The sequence below is a fragment of the Colossoma macropomum genome, unplaced genomic scaffold, assembly GCF_904425465.1.
Source record: "Colossoma macropomum unplaced genomic scaffold, Colossoma_macropomum, whole genome shotgun sequence".
NCBI lineage: Eukaryota > Metazoa > Chordata > Actinopteri > Characiformes > Serrasalmidae > Colossoma > Colossoma macropomum.
The window spans coordinates 29,066,289-29,084,539 of NW_023494784.1; the positions used below are offsets into that span (position 1 = coordinate 29,066,289).

At 37.0% G+C, this 18,251-nt stretch overlaps 1 protein-coding gene across 5 annotated transcripts in view; it reads left to right on the plus strand.

The window, feature by feature from the left end:
- The window catches only part of tanc1b (tetratricopeptide repeat, ankyrin repeat and coiled-coil containing 1b), a 151,549-nt gene that overhangs the window by 34,019 nt on the left and 99,279 nt on the right, over window positions 1-18,251 (plus strand). For all 5 annotated transcript variants that reach the window (XM_036567584.1, XM_036567612.1, XM_036567593.1 and 2 more), the window contains one exon: window positions 2,859-3,059. In XM_036567584.1, coding sequence (XP_036423477.1) covers window positions 2,859-3,059 — 201 coding nt within the window. The remainder of the gene's footprint in view (window positions 1-2,858; window positions 3,060-18,251) is intronic.

Sequence of the window (18,251 nt, forward strand, 5' to 3'; positions counted from 1 at the left end):
ATAAAGTATTTTGAAGGCTGAAAGTGAATTCCTGGACCTGGCTTTACTAGGAATTTTTGCTGTGCCCTCTGAGGTCATGGTTTTTCTCAAAAGTTCATAAGGATCAGAGACTTATCCCCACAAAGCGATTCATGGGAGCCAGAGAGAGTCTGGAATCTGGCCGAGGTGTTACTTGGGGCACAACCGCTTCCTGTTTGCTGGCATTCTCTTATGTTTCGGTGCCTGTAAAACAGTAGACATCTCTGTTTCAGTGTTGATGAGAGAGAGAGAGAGAGAGAGAGAGAGAGAGAGAGAGAGAGGGAGAGGGAGAGGGAGAGAGAGCAGCAGTCTGTTTCCTGTTTCTTTGCAGAAAAGAATGGAACAAACCTGGGCACTCTGAGTCACAATAACCTCATCTCTCAGAAAAAAGTCAGGAAGAATAAGCTGATGAGATTTGAAAAAGAAAAAAATCAAATTCATTCTTATTCTCTAAACTCACTTAATTACTGGATATGAAAACCTCCAGTGGTCATGTTCAGTGCAGAGGCAGTTTGCATTTAGTTTATGTTGGTAAGTGTATGGTTCATGCAGTGAAAAGCATGAGCTGTGGCTGAAAGTCGATGTTGCTCAGGTTGGTAGAGCCTCAGTTGATGCTTGCATTTTGGAAACAGTATCTGACATTCTCATCATTTTCCCGCAGCCAGAGAGGAGACAGAGAGTGTGTTAGACTCGTTTACTGAGAGAGGCCCACTGCAGCTCAGGGAGATTGTTAAGGGATGCGAAGTTCAGGCCTACCATGTCTAGCAGAAAGAGATATTAGCCCACATGACATTAGATTTTATCCCGGAGTCTCACTGACTACAGCAGTAGCAACTGGGAGTTCTCACGTTTCTGTTTTTCAGCCAATAACTATGCACAAGTATAAAGTTGCCATGGATATCAAGAGGGATTTGACCCACACTTTATGAGCTGCAGATTCAGATCCTGAGGAAACAGAAGCTTTAAGATTCGATCCACACAAATGCACCAAGCTTGATCAATTGGGTATGTCTGGATTCCAGATACAAGAAAGCTGAAAAGGTGCTAATCAGTTCTCTTCATATTTAGATTTAAAAGTGTACTTTCAGTCCTAATGGAGAACTGGATTCATGATCATGGCTCCAGCAGTGCCACGTGCTGTCTGAGATCCTTTGAATATGCAATTTTCTGAGTTCTGATTAAGGAAAAAGAGTGGGTCCTCTCTCTCGCTCTCTCTTATGTGCCAGGCGGTTGGACACAGGCACGAGTGTGGTGTTCTGACCACTAGCCTTCCAGACTAGTGGTACTGTGATATGATAGAATGAGACTTACTAATTTGACAGCTATTTACAGGAAATGGGAATATGAACTGTAAAAAGGTTCTAAAAGTTCTGTTCTTTACTTGAGGTTTACTTGAGGAGTTCAATAACATGCTTGATTGAGTGTATAATATACTAAACTTGGCATTATATAAATAGAAATATTTCTGCAGTATCTAATCAAGCTTCATGAAAATATGCCTTTCTGTAGACATAATAGTTCAAATCCTTTTCCCGTTCTTGAATATTTTCAAAGCAGCCTGTAGGTAATGTGTACATTTTTTATTATATATATGTTTTTTTCCCTGTTCTTCAACACATTAGATTTTAAATAGAAAATGTGACTCTGAGATCACAGCACAGAATTGCAGCTTTAATTTCAGGATATTTATTTCACTTATAATTAACTTGTAAATCTTACAAGAGGCTTATAGTTCTTGATTTTATTCTGGATGTAGCTTTTTGTATTGACAATTGTAGAAAAGCTGGGCAAAATGAGACAGATAAATAAAAATCAGTCAGTCAGGGACAGAGTCAAAATATGAAGTGGGTCAGAATAAACTGTTTGGTACAGAAGAAAAAATGCGCTGGTGAGTCTAACAATCCTAAACAACCTGTTGGATTACTGTTGTAGATAACCAAAGAATAATTTTAGTCAGGTAAAGAAAACCCCTTCTGCTGGAAGTTTTTTTTTTACAGAAAATGTTTTAATGCTTCAGAAAGTCCATCAGTGTAGGTTATGGAAACAGAACTGTAGTAGTTTCTAAATGTTGACAGAACAACTTTAGTGGATGAATTAAAATGTTCCAAAACTTTCATTAAACCTTCATTCACTAGGGAAGAACGCATTAACACACAAATTTAGTGTCAGGTGATAGATTTCCCTCATGTGCCTCTTAAACACAAACAGCCTGGTGGAGGGGTGGAGTGAAAAGGTATACAAGTTGTGGCATGCATGAGATTAAGAGATGGAAACATATTATCAGTAAACCACAAGTTATTCATTCATTCATTCATTTATTTATTTAGGAGTGACTTTATTACGTAAAGCATTTTTGTGGTCAAAAGTCAGTTTGATGGAAACAGAGAAACATTGCAAAGAGAGACCATAAATCCACAACCTAGGAAGGAACATCACAAGATCACAAATCATTGGTAATATCAAGAACAGAAAGACAAAGCTTTGTCTCTCAATTTCTGCTTTGCATTTCTACATTTGTGAATCTTCACTCTTCTTTGAATTTCTTTTTGAGGGGGTGATGCTGAACACGTTATTTGTTTTTATTGAAAAGTGCTCTGATAAGTCCATTGTGGCATGTCAGATATGTTACATGTGCAACCGCCACTTTCAGAATGCAAGTAAGATAATTACAAAAGTGTGATTCACCCTGTTTAACACGGTGACCTACCTTTTCAAAGTTCACCTGAAATAGGCATTAGATAGATTGTTTAGCTGTTGTGCAGTTACCACATTTCCTCTTATTTGATCAGTGTGATGCGCTTACAAATGATTTACATTTTTATCTGGTTCTCTTGATCCAGTTGGCGAGCCACACTTACTTGGTGCCCAGAGGAGAGGGTTAGGCAGTGCTGCACAGGACCCTGGCAGTGCTCTTCCTTGCTCTACCGAAGAGGGGTTAAGGCTCAGCTTGTCTAAAGGAGTCTCAATGTCCCTACCCTCCTCGCCTCTACTGCCCCGACAGAACTACATGATGCCCTCTCGCTCCAGCAAGAAATCTCCAGGTATGTTCCCTCTAGTAGCTTCTTTCTGATTTCTGGATTATTTTTCAAATGATTGAAATTTTGTACTATACCCTCAGAGATGATGTCCCAAAAAAGATCCGAGTCAATGGTTAAAAGGATTTAAGTGAATCCCTATTAGCATAATAACGTAAGACTAGGCTTAAGCAGGCTTAAACGGACTGTGTGAACCTTCCACGGTTTTGGAAAGAGCTTCATCCACACAGCTCCAGCTTGTAATCAAATGAGTCTGAAAACCTTCTGTCACCCATGAAGCAGAATCTGTTGTGATGTGTGATGGACAGAGTAGTGGAGCTGTTATTGTGAGTTGTAATGGCTAGGTGGAGATAACTACTAAGAGGTAATTCTGTAAAAATGCTCTGGGCACATGATAGCCATGTGTGACCTTTTAGGATCAGTAAAGCTAAAGCAGGTCAGAAGTTAGAGATACGTGTGTGAGAGAAAGGGAGATGTTAATCAAATATTCAATATAAAAGATAAATATATGATGAATAACTTTGATGATGGCTTTGACTGGATCTGGTGGGTGATATATTTAATCCTCTGATTGTTTGCCAAGCAGAAAAAAAAACACTTTGTACTCAGGAAAATGTATAAAAAATGACTGTCTACCATGAGTCAGACTGTGTGTTTTATGGTCAGTTTGGTTTGTGCTGCAGCCCCCAAAGTGAAGGACAAGGCCGTCAGCAGCTGTTACCATCAAAGCTTGTCACTAAACTTGTTTAAACCTGGGTTTTTGTTTACAGAGGACTTAGCAAAGAGGGCTGAAATCTGTTAGGTGATCACTTTGGGCACCCGTTCACATCTGGGGCTCATGTGTGTTGTATCAGCACTTCTCTTTGAAAAGGGTTGAATGCTTTGATCCTTCCGCAAGTGTAGTGTGACATGCTCAGACTACTAGGCTGTTGGCCTTTTACACATTTCTTAAGCCTGGCGTCTATTAATGAAAGCTAAATTTGTAAAGAACTGTCTTCTTCTCAGCAGTTTTGTAAACTTCCTCAGGACACACTTTAATAAAATTCAGCTTTAGATTTAAGAATAACAATAACTGAGTTGAGTGGTTTACTGTGGGAGTTTGTCTAGAACAGAGTTGATAAAGGGCTACTTTCAGGAATAGCTTGAAAGCTACAAAATAATAATAATAATAATAATAATTCGCAGTCCTGATGGAGCTTTTATTTACTTATTTTTCATTCACAAGTATTCTTTACCCTAATGCATTCACATGTGGCTGGTCTCTCTGTAATATGGTTATTGTCTTTCCATTACAAATTGTCTGAACCCAAGACTACATTTTGCCATTTCCTCTTTATTTTGCATTTTTCATGTAAAGTGAGAGAGAAAGTCAATCATAAGTTATGTTATGTATTATGTATTTATAAGTGAGTGACTGCACATATCATGTTGTAAGAGTTAAGCTGGTCCCAGATGGACTTAATGTATTTTTTTTTTTCATAAACTCTCCAGTAGAATCACTACCATGGTAGTATATGCCATATTACTCTCACTGCACTATATGGCCAAAAGTATGTGGACATCTGACCATCACGCCTATAGAAGCTTTTGGACATCCCATTCCAAAACCATTTTCTTTAATATGGAGTTGGTCTACTTTTGCGGCTACAGCAGCCTGCACTCTTCTGGAAAGGCTTCCCATAAGATTTTGTAGTGTTCAGTCAAAAGAGCATTTGAGAGATCAGGTGCAGATGTTGAATGAGAAGGCCTGGCTTGCAATTGATTTTCCAGTTCACCCCACAGATGTTCAGTGGGGTAGAGGTCAGTGCTCTGTGTCCACCACTGGAGTTCCTCCTCACCAAATTTGTCAAACCATGTTTTTATAGATCTCACTTTGTGCACAGGGGCGCAGTCATGCTGGAACAAGAAAGGACCTTTCCCAAACTGTTGCCACAAAGTGGGAAGCCTATAATTGACTGAAATGTCTTTGTATGTTGTAGCAGTAACATTAACCTTCACTGAAACTAAGGGCCTAGTGCAAACCCCATAAATGGCCCGAGATCATTATCCCTCCTCCACCAAACTTACCAGGCTTGTGTGCAACTGATCTGCCATGGAAACCCATTGCATAAAGCTCCTGATGCAAGGCTTTTGTTTTGATGCTGAGCTCCTCAGTATGACCCATTCTAATGTATGTCTGGCCCCTTTTGATGTCTAAGGCTAATGCAGATGAATGCAGGTGCATGTTTCTTGTAATATGCTAGGGATATGCACAACTGATTAGGGATAAAGTAACAGCGTCACATGCTGATTTGGCAAAACGCAGATCTGTCCAGAATTGAACCTAGAGGATTTTTGCTGGGTGCCACACAGGCTCCTGTTCAAATCTCCATCATCATCTACCATAACACATTATCTGCTCTTAGTATGGGTCAGCCTTAAATGCTGACCCAGAAATGGACTCCTTTGCACAGTCCACTTCAGCTGACTGTGTTTCACTTAGATGAATAGATTAATGAAGCTTTTACTGATGCACATGCAGATTTATGTATGTAGCTGAAATACTTTTCCTTTGTTTCTGTTCATTTCCTCAGTCCTGTGCCTCATTTCCCTGCAGACTGCAGAATGTGTTTTATTGTGGCAGCCATGTCTTAATCATTGCCATTTCACGAAAGCCTCAACAAAACAAAGTGGAGGCGCTGTTGAAGTTAAAGACATATCAGAAGGCTGTGACACATGCTCTCTGATGCTTTGATCAGTGTAGGGGAACTCACATCTGTTTCACAGAAGCTGGTGTCTTGTTTTATCAAATTACCCTAGCTGTTGTTTGACTCTACAGTGTCCCCCTCTGGTCACTCTTATAAAGTCTCTCAAAGTCACGGCAATGTTCCTGTCTGTGACATCCACGGCTCTATTTGAGAAAGGATGCAAGGGGATGCCATCCCACTGGTTCAAAAAAAAAGAAAATACAAGACAGATTACCTCCCCTTGTGAGATTTTCAATCCAGTTAACATACCCTTTGGATTACATGTTGTTTAAGCAATAGTAACAGGGACTGTGTAATCACAATTTTTATGCAGCAGTTCTGCAAAATAAAGAAAAAAAGTAAAGCAAAGAAGCCCAGAATAAGTTAACAAAACACAATATATATATATATATATATATATATATATATATATATATATATATATATATATATATATATATATATATATATATATAATATAGAGAGAGAGAGAGAGAGAGAGAATACCTACACACACACACATATATATATATATATATGTATATGACTAGGCTTAAGCAGGCTTAAACGGACTGTGTGAACCTTCCACGTTTTTGGAAAGAGCTTCATCCACGATCAGGCATAACATTATGACCACCTCCTTGTTTCTGTGCTCATTGTCCATTTTATCAGCTCCACTTACTATATAGGTGCACTTTGTAGTTCTACAATTACAGACTGTAGTCCATCTGTTTCTCTGCATACTTTGTTAGCCCACTTTTTACCCTGTTCTTCAGTGGTCAGGACCCCCATGGACCCTCACACAGCAGGTACTATTTGGGTGGTGGATCATTCTCAGCACTGCAGTAACACTGACGTGGTAGTGGTGTGTTAGTCTTTGTTGTGCTGGTACGAGTGGATCAGACACAGCAGTTTTTCAATTAGTTTTTCAGTTAGTTATTACGCAAAAGTAAATGGCTAGTAGTAAAACCAACCTCCCCAATGCTGCTTCACCCCTTTGGTCATTTGAACCCACCTTCCCTCTTGACATGTTCTTTACAGTTTGAGCACTAGTGATGTCCCCTGTCAGGTTATGCACAAAGCAGTTACACTGTAGGAGCACCATATGTGTTAAACACGTTTGCTTCTTTCTCTCTTTCTGTTCTCAGTGGAACAACCATTAAATGTACCTCATCTTTCAGAACTGCTAGCTCTGCTCTTCCATTGTTCTGGCTACTACAGCCATTTAGGTTTTTGAATCTTTAACTGGTGAGCAGGGACTGTGTTTGATGCTCCTGTTTCATTCTTCGGGAACGCTTAATGAGGTAGCAGTGACACTGTTAGCCTGAGTGTGTTCTGCACGACAGACCTCTGGGACATGTTAGAGCACAGGAAACATCAACTTCATTGCTGCATTGGCCAACTTGTCATTTTAACATCCATGTGGGCAGTGTAAAAACATGGTCCCTCACAGACCATTACTGGCTGAACTAGTTAGAGCTGGAGCATGACTCCCTGAAAGACAATATTAAAGAGGAGTTAAATTAAAAAATCTCACTGATATGCAGAGAATCGTTTTTTAGTTCTGCATATGTTCTAAGACAGACAGTGGTGCTGGATTTAACTTGTAAATTTCAGGATTCTGGAAGTGAATTCAGTTCTAGAGCTATAAAAATAAATATTTTGATATTTGATTGTTTATTTAAATATAGTAATAATCAAGTAATCTGCTTAAATGTGAACTGTAAATGAGAAAGCAATGCAGTGAAACGCTGTAACTAAAATGCTACGACAAATGTTAGGCCTTGAAAAAAAATGTCATGGTGCATTATTTAAACCTGCCCATAGTTTCGAGCTAGAATAAGTAATAAACAAAAAATAAAATATGTGCTAACAAATTTGTCGGGTAATTTAACCAGTTTAATATTTTATGCTAGGTCACTAGACGAGCTATGTGCGAACAGGTTTCCAGGATGTGCAGATGGCATCTCTTTCATATGTTTACACATTGTGTGGTATTTTAAGCTAATTAACCAGCTACATTGTTCGCTAACTTAATTTTGGTTTACTTATTTGTTAAAAATACTAATACAAATCTAGTAGCAATCACTATTTCTTGTATAATCCTTATTTATCTTACTCATCCTTAGATAGTCCCACAAACTTTGAGTGTTTTGCCCAAAATGCTTCCAAGCATTCTTAGCAGTTTTATGTAATTTATAAGTATAGTTCTCTTGGCAAAATGTTATTTTTTTGTTCATAGCATACTGTCATGTTAAGTGAGAGGTTTGGATGCGCGTCACATTTTTTGATTATTCTTGTCATGATGGGTTTTTTGTGTTCAGGTTTACCAGTTCACCCTTTAGCCATATATGCTAACAGAAGGGCAAACATACGTTAAGCTATTGAAGTCGTTAGAAGTGGGTGATTCTAATCTTGTCTAAGCCGTTTATTCGTAACTGTACAAAACACTCCATTTAATATAATGGAGTTGTTTTAATTGTTGTTTTAATACATTGCCCAGGGGATAGTATTAATCCTAACCTAACTAATTCAAGATTAAAAGAATAAGCAGAACTTAGAGTAGAGTAGAAGTGCGGAAGTGTGGATCACTGAAAATTAGCAAGTAACCGTAACTCAAATTTAAACTCATTTAAGGTTAAAGTGAGCTTGAACCTGTTAAGTATCTTTTCTTAATTTTTTCAAGGTAGTAGGTAAGTTTGCATGATTTTTTTTTTTTAAATTAAATTCAGCTAATTTAAGTTGTGACTGGACAAGCTGCTGAATGTTCAGTGTTTTTTTTAAGAAGCCTGCTAAATACTTCTGAATAATAAAAAAACTGATACACATTAGAATATTTGATTGACTAATGTTAGTAATTTATCGACGTGGAGGGAGAGTTGCCATTTACTCGTCATTCTGCTGAACCAGCAGGTTTTTTTTCCTGGTGGTTGAAGGTAATGTTGTGCTTCTATGGAAAGCTAAGTCAAGGCTTAGCTGTCTTGTGTATGAATACTTTATCCTTTATTTTAAGAAAATGCTCCCAGACCTCTTTTTCTTTTGGCTCTCTGCTCACATAGGTATGACACTAGAAGTGCATTGCTGCCCTCTTTAGATTAAATCATTAACTTTCAAAGTACATGAGTGTCATAAACATGGAAAGGAATAGGATCTTTAAAACAGTCATTGCTGTTGTATTGTATCAGATGTTGAACAGATCTTGAGACAGAACACTGCAGCTCTGTCTGAATCAGGGGCTTGGACTGCTGTCTATGTATCACTGTCTAGGTGAGAAGAAATGGTAGTGGTCTGTTGTCTTATTGCCATATTTAACTTCAGATACATGACATTTAGCTTAATGAATGAAAAGGTTTGCTGTGCATGTTTGTATGTAAAAATTCAGAGCCTTGTACGTATCAGCTGTACTCCAAAAAGAAAGAAAATGTAACAGGTAAGAGAGAGTAACTAGTGAAAAAAATTAAGTAGCACTTAGAGTATCATTGCCTCTTTAACTGACTGACATTTTAAAAAGCTTATTTTCCTCCCTGCTTATGCATTTCTATCTGATCAACTTGATCTGTTAATGCCATATTTGTTTGTATTAACTTTTCTGTGTACATCTCATAAAGCTACAGAATGGGTCCACATATGTGACAGTAAAGTATGTGAATGACTGCTGGACTAGAGATTTTAACAACAAATAGATGTTTTAATAAGTGGTGAATAATTGTGAAGAGGAAGGGCACTGATAGTGACTCAGCAAATGCTAATGTCTGGAGGACGTTATTGATCATGTTAAACCAGGAATGATTTTCAGCAGGATGCTCTCTGTATATAGGTCTCATCCTAGAATTGGAAATTTTAAGAACTGTGACAATGTACAGCTTTTAAACAATTAAAAATGCATCCCATTTATCATGATCAATGTTCGTGACTCAGTGCTTCATACAAATGTTGGGGATGCTTAGCCCTCTGACTAAGAGTCTTATTGCAAACTCGATTAAAGCCAATGTTATAAAAGCCTTCTTCTTTAAAAGTTCCCTCAACTCCATGTTCAAAACTTAACATTTGGCATTTGATGTATTAAATACAAATAACTTCTTATCATTATAATGAATAGCCAGATTGTTTAAAAGTATTTCAGTCAAATAAATCAAATATTTTTTATCGTGTGGTCATTTCATTTTCCACAGGGCTATTTTTTTTACTGTTTTAAGGGTGCTCACATTCAAATACTTGGATATTACCTCAATTAAGATTAACTCTGGCTATATAAAAAGTCATGAAAACAACTTCTTTAATTGGGATAAGTGTGGAAAAACACAGTAATCCAAACCTGATTAACACACTTTCTGCCTCACACTTTCAGATTTCTGCCTACAATAAACGGTTTCATTTCAAAATGCTGTGTATCCATTTGTAACAATTTTGGTTTTAGTATAATGGGTTTTTGAAAACAATAGTTGTCATGTAATGGAAAAAAAATATTTTTCTATTTTTCTATGTTGGGGTAATGAAATGTATGAAATTAATCTATAATAAAAGATTGTCTAGTCGTGTCAAATTCTTTATCTAATTTCTGTATTTTGGCTACACAGCTGGAACATGTTGAAAATAAAGGTCCTTTATGGAGACAAACCTGACTATTTCACCAGTCTGATTATCGCTGTAATCAGAGTATTTCTGTGCAAATAAAAATCTTTTGTAGTATATCCAGTTCAAGGTAAAATCTTTCCACTACCATGTGACAGTACCAGTGATGTAGAGCATCAATGTTAGGTTGACTGAAACATTTTATATTGATGAATATACAGAAACATGACAGGGATTCATACCTAAATCCCAGCTGTGAGGTACACAGCTGTACTACTGAGCTCTGCTGTGACCGGGTCCATCCTCTGGGAAACAGGCTTATTTTTTAAACATGTGCAGCTTCCACTGGGTGTCTTCATTCAGATCTACATCACATATGTTAATCCATTCTGTATGCTATTTGCATTTTCAAGATCGTGTTGAGCTTGCGTTCAAGGAGAATAACAGACTTGGCCATTAATATGCCGGAAACTGAAACATGCTCATGCAGAAAACCTCCAACGGGCATTACTGGATGTGATTCTGACCATGAAGAAAATAGATTAGCATTCACATTTACATAATGTACATGCATGAGTCAGATTGAAACTGACATTGAGCTTCCCAAACTGAAAGGTTCATTGGGGTTAATTAGATGTACATAAGAATGCAGGTCAGGGGCTTGATGGTTGGTGTTTTGGAGAGACCAAATGTGGAACTGTGGAACAGTTTAAACTGGTTCTCAGTAGCAGCCCTGCCTATGAATCTTTTATGTGACAAAAGTGCGCTTTCAACTGTAGACGTCACTTCCATCTGAATCCTTTATTTGATGGAGCAGAACAGAAGAGTGATATCTTGGAGAAAGAGGAGTATTGTCGCAGCTCACTGCTCTTCCTGTGGCTTTTGTTGCTCATACAGAGGATCTTGTGTCTGTGGGGAGAGTTGGAAATGTGAAAAAGTCATGGAGTCCATCTTGAAGAATGCGCTTGGATCTCTTTGATGCTTCAACACAATTCTGTTCATCATCTACAAAGCAACATTGTAACTGTGAGACGTCAAACTCAGTTTACTTATACACACACACACAAACACACACACACACAGACACACAAGCAGAGAAGGTTTCTGATTAGTTGTGTGTGCATGTAAGTGCATCTTTGACACCTCTTAAGTACCTGATATTCTGGAGATCCAAATGCAGGGAAAAGTGAGAAAGAGGGTTAAAAGGTGTGAAATTCCACAGGTACATTGGGCTGTGCTCTTAGTTCACAGCTGCAGGTGAGATTTTCTAATGATGTGCATGCTGAAATGGCTGTATAGGCTTTTTCCAATTTGCATCATTGCTTGCTGTCTGTTAGAGGTGAGCTTTATAGCAAAATATAGTGTCACAATACTTGAATATAAGGTACAAAGATGATTTGTTTCTGTATTCTGCACAATATTGAAACTGCAAAAGTTGCATTTTTTATTACAGCCTATACAGCACTGTTGTAGTTTCAAGTGGGGAAGTAAAACCTGATAACATGGAGTTTGTGAACTGCCTATAGGGTAGTCAGACCATTAAAGGCAACCAAACACTCAAACACGTTGTATATGACAACACAGCCACACATTACTGGCTGTAAAAGGCAGCTTTTAAGCTAGAAAAAGGATGTTCTGGTCTTCATGGCCTAGACCCTAATTTATAAAAAAACAAATACAATTTAAATCACATTCCCAATTTTGGTCAGAAAACTCACGATTATATATTCTCCCCAAATTGTTCAGCCCAACTTGAAGGTATTTCCATGATATACAGCACAGTCATATGCAAACATTTGGGTGCCTCTGGTCAAATTCAGAATCAGAACCATTGACCAATTGTGCTTACGCACAGAATTAGACCTCCGCATTTAACCCACCCATGCAGTGAAGCTAGAGAACGCACATACTTGCCCAGAGTGGTGGGCAGCCCTATCCACAGTGCCCAGGGAGCTCTTGGGGGGTTAGGTGCCATGCTCAAGGGCACCTCAGTCATGTCTTGTCGGCTCAAATCGACGACCTTTCGGTCACAAGGCTGGTACCCTAACCTCCAGCCCACGACTGCCCCCTTACATTTTTTGTTGAGTGAAAATAAGCACATATATCCTATAACAGAAAACACACCTTGGACATTTTAATGCTCAATTACTGTTTATTTGCAGAATTTAACATTTCGGAAAATAAAACACAAAATGCGGCCTGTGCAAAAGTTGTGGCACATTTTTTATTTTTATTTATTTATTTATTTTGTATTTTAAACTTGGCGATAAGTATAACCCTGTTTCCAAAAAAGCTGGGATGCTGTGCAAAATATAGATAAAAACAGAATGCGATAATGTGCAATCACTTAAACTCTATACATAGTATCTTTAAAAGATTCTGAGAAATCTGTGTACGCAAGGGACAAGGCCAAAAACCAGTAGTGGTCTTCAGGCCCTCAGGAGGCACTGAATTAAGAACAGACATGATTCTGTAGTGGAAATCACTGCATGGGCTCAGAAACACTTCTGAAAACCATTGTCTGTAAACACAGTTCATTGCTGCATCCACAAATACAAGTCAAAACTCTTAACATGCAAAGAAGAAACCAAACATAAACTGGATCCAGAAAGCCACTGTCTGAGCTAATTTAAGAGGGATTCAGGTGAAGAGGAAAAGTATCCTGTGGTCCAATGAATAAAAATTTGCATTCTTTTTGGAAATCATGGATGCCAGGCGAAAGAGGAGAGGGACCATCTGGCTTGTTATCAGCGCACAGTTCAAAAGCCAGCATGCGTGATGGTATGAGGGTGCATTAGTGCACATGGCATGGGTGATTTGCTCATCTGTGAAGGCACCATAAATGCTGAACGATATGTACAGGTTTTGGTAACATATGCTGCCATCCAGACGACATAATTTTCAGGGAAGGCCTTGCTTACTTCAGCCAGATAATGCCAAACCAAATTCTGCATATATTACAACAGCATGGCTCTAAAATAAAAGTGCTAAACTAGACTGCCTGTAATCCAGACTTGTCACCCGTTGAAAACATTTGCTGCATTATGGATCTAAAAACATGACAAAGGCGTCCCCAAACTGTTGAGCAGCTGAAAGCCTATATCAAGCAAGAATGGGAAAATGGTTCACTTTTAAAAGTACAGCAGTAGCTCTCCTCAGTTCTCAAACACTTGTTGGTTGAATGTTGTTAAAAGAAGAGGTGATGAAACACAGTGGTAAACATGCCCCCATCCCAGCTTTTTTTTAATGTGTTGCTGGCTCAAGTTCAAAATGGGCATATATTTTTCAAAACTTTTTTTTTTCAACATTTGTTTCAACATTTCATATGTTGTCTTTGTGCTGTTTTCAGTTAAATATAGGGCTTAAATGACTTTTATTTACATTTTGCACAGCATCCCAACATTTTTGGAAATGGGGTTATAGAAATTGCGTGCTATAATCTACAGAAAAATGCCAAATTTAAGTTTGTTCCCAGTACAGTAGCGGTGTCCAATCTTTTCTGCAAAGGGCCAGTGTGGCTGCATGTTTTCATTCCAAGAAAGCACATGATCAATTCTTTGAAGGGTTTAGTTTATTAAAAAGTGGAATCAGGTGTGATCCTACTTTTTTGATTTGGAATGAAACCCTGCAGCCACACCAGCCTTTTGTGGATAAGATTGGACACCACCACAATATTATTATGTTCACTTAGAAAATCAAAGAAATATGTAATTTGACCATGTTTGTATATGACTATGACTATACATATATAAAAATATGTTTTAACATTTAAATTAAATACATTTGAAACTGACATGATGCACCAACAAAACAGTAGTGCTACTTTAAAAAAATGCTGTTAACAACTAGGAGTCCAGTAATTTGTTTTGGTCAGTGTTTCACGTAGTCCTTATTGCTAGATTCAGAGAAACAGGACTAATTAAGTTCTCAATTATTCTCTACGCCACCCGGGAGACATTGCCAACCCTGATTGTAATGAAGCATGTAGTTTTGTCAAGTACCGACAATGATTAGAGATATGTGACATAATTTGTTGTGAGAATGAGATCATATCATCATATTGCCCATCCTTACTGTGCATGACACACATGAATATGCGCACATACACACACACACACACTCTGTCTTTATAGCCACTTTAAAGTTTGAGTGCTAGCTAGTCTGTCATCCTTCATAAATTCAGTAATGGAAAGCAAGCTGGCTGTGTCTCTGCTGTGTTTCCTGCTGCTCTTCTCTATATTCTGGACATGGCTTCTGTGCACTAGCTCTGTGGGGGAGCACGAGCAGAATGTTTAAGCTGAGGTAATATCTGTTAGGCCTTTTTCACATGGTACCGCGAAAGTGTGCCGAGGCTTGTGCATTTTAGTTTACACTGATTTCATTACGCTGCATGAGCAATGTAGTCTCCTCTGAGATTAGGATTTGTGTGAATAAGTCTGTGTATGAATGTGCTTATCAGCATGTGTGCCATCTTTTCAAAGCAATCTCCTTTCTCAGGGATGTGTCCAGTATGGTACCTTTCTCTGAGAAGGCTCTGTTTGTTCGCAGAGCCGTCATACTTACAGTGGCCATATTAAACTACATATACCGAATCTCTTGGAGTAAGGAGTTTGTTATTAGTTTTGGCTTTTCTTATTCTAATGAATATGACAACATGTAAGAGATGACCAGTCTTTGTTTGAGATGGAGTTAAGACCATTACTCAATCTCTACCTCTCATACATTCTTTAACTCCTACGTACACGCAGAATTTTCTCAGTCATTACTTTTACCTGTCACGTAGATGCTCATAGTCCAATTTAAAAAACTCCATCAAACTATTAATGCAATAACTATCAAACAGTATCCATAAAGAAACCATTGACAACATGATAACATTAGAACATGAAGATTTTTATATGCAAACATAATTACATAAATTCACAGTGAGTAAAACTGTACTGTACATATTCACAACTTTTCAGAATACAGCATATAAAACTGATTTTTGTTAAAATCAGTTTTTTCATGAAACAAAAAAGCTTTTTGAACCAAATAACAAAGGAAATGGTAAAAGTTGGGAAATAATCACATTAAGTGAAAGGAATAATTATGTAAGTAAAACAAACACTATACTTCTCCTATGGGGGGAAAACAAGAAGAGAAAAAACTTGCAAAATCCCTTGTAGCTGATTATGTGTAGCCTTTTGATGTTATTTGCAAATTGCCTAATTGTAATCATGTTTTGTAACCAAATTCTTATATGTTGCCCAAGTTAAAAGTCCATGAATTATTTAATATTTTTGTAAGTTATTTGTAGCTCTAATCTAAGATGTAAAACGGTCAATGACAAATAAGGTTTTCAAAATTACAATTTATGTAAAATCCTATTACAATAGATGATGTGCATTTTTATATCTGCATATATATTTGCATTTATATTTTACATTTTATATCATAAATATAGTTAGAGTCATCAAAGCTTTTAATTGCCTGTTTCAGTTATTAAAACTGTACTGGGCTGGTTGCACAACCACTACGAACTACTAACTTAACCACTACTGGTTGAGCCACCTGACTTTTCAGACTAATTTCAGATTAAACTGGCATATACATTCATAGAATCTTTTGTCCTTGAACTTGAGTGTATACTTACAAGTTTTCAAATAAATGAACATTATTATAAGAATTACACATTTTCATTGTTTTCCCAAGATTATAAAGCCGATCAAAACTATTTTATCTAAAATGAACTAAATTATATTTTTTGATAGTTTTAGACTTTTGCAGACAAAAAGAAACTAAAATGAATTTTATATGGATGTACTGAAAGTTGGTTCACACAGAGGTGTTATTAAATAATATATGTCATGTATTTACTAAATTAATTTTTTGGGAATTGATGGACTTGGACACAAAAAATGCATGTCGTCAAAGACCCCTATACTGGATTTTGGATTAATAATGAAAAGAAAATAATATATGTTTTATATATGTCACATAGTAGAACCATTTATCTGAATTATAAGCATCTTTTAAAACACTAATGTTTAAATATTATTCAAATTAAATAATTGTAATATGATTAATAATTAATTATTGTTATTAATAATAATGATGATAATAATAATAATAATAAATTATTATTTAACATGTATTTTTTATTATGTTCAAACATGGGTAACATTGGCAGGACCTTCATAAGTACAAGTATGCACTCTCTTCGGGTTCCACTCAAGTTAAATCCACAGACTCCTTCTATGTGGCATAGTGCTGGTTTTTGTTGCAAGCTTCAACAAAATGCCATATCCAGGCCCTTCATGAGACCCTATAGTCCTATTGAAACAAAGCACAAAATTATGCAAACAGTTCCAGTTTAACTTCATTTCTATGCAGTAGTATTTTGGTATTAGTATATATGTAGATTTTTATATTGAAACATAGTAAGATGTCTAAATAATCTAATTTGTGAGAATCTAATTTGAAAGAAGCCACATTACATTTACTATTTACATATATATTAGTGCAGTACACTGCTATAAAAGAGCACAGACACTGATTAGAATTATTATAGATCAACTAAAAGCATTCATTAACTCATTGAGGAAAAATACAAATGGAAATAAAATGTCATAAATGCACACTTCTGTAATTCGCTTATTACTTCATTTGTCACACGCTAGATATTTCCTGGTTCAACTCATCATCAAAGGATGGCATGTCTGAGAGTATGATATGGTGACTTTGTCATACAGGTATATTACTTACTCTTGTCTGCAGAAGTTTGCTGGCTTGTTTTTGATCAGCTTATGTGGTCATCTGTATATGTCAAATGTGTCTGACTGGTAGATTTAACATAATCATCAGTACATTTAGCTTGGTGAAACCCTGATTGAACTGACCTATACTGTGGATTCCTCTTTGAAGAACAGAAGAGGATCCCTCTTTGCTGACTGGAAATGTGAGATTCAACCTCTATACAGCCATCAGTTGAGTCAACAGCCTTGGTGGTCATTTATCAGGTGTTTTTCCGTGGTCCAGTGATCCGATGCTGGTTCTGGTTAACAGTTTGAGAAACAACATTCTGTAAATGTCAGAACAGAGCACTGAAACTAATGTGACAGCTTATTTTCTGACTGTGTTAAATATTCATTTCCACAGTATTTCAGTGCAATCTTCAAAGTGCTTACTTTTCAAACATTGATCTAACAGCGTTTTGTTTTTTACCAAATAACATTTAAGCTAATTTTGTTACTTCTTTTCATACAAACTTACTTCATTTCATAAAAACATTGAAATTCAAAATTGAGCAATTATTGTCTTTACTGACTCTCAAACTATATCATACAAGCCAATGTTTTATTACAATACATGAAAAGAGAAAAACAGTATAAATATAACTTGCATCAAAAGGCCTTGAGAATCTAACATGTAAACCGTTGGACTTTTTGTGCGCAAAAAAATTCTTTCAGGTGGTCATCACAGAGAATAGGGGCTGTCAACTTCACAATCCATTAGACAACACAGCCAGTCTTGATTACAGTCAGCCCTCAACAGCAATCATTCAACGGTTATTCACTCATCCTTTGATCAGGAAAATTTCCAAGTCTGTTAAGGTTTAAAAAGCTATTTTAAGGCAATAAGACTTCACAAACCACTTTGAGAATAATAATTTTCAAATGGAGAACACAGGTAATAGCAGTGAATCTCCCTGGTACTCTTTCTAGCCTGACAAAATTTCTCCAAGGGTACATTGTAAAATCATCTAGGAAGTCTCAAAAGTACCTGAGCCAAAACATGTGCATCGACTGACAGCCAATATGGCTGGCCCTCTTAAATATGAGCTACTAATTTTAGAATCTCATTGTGGGATATTCTGACTGCCGCACAGTTTGAATCATCAGTTAATTCACACAAACGA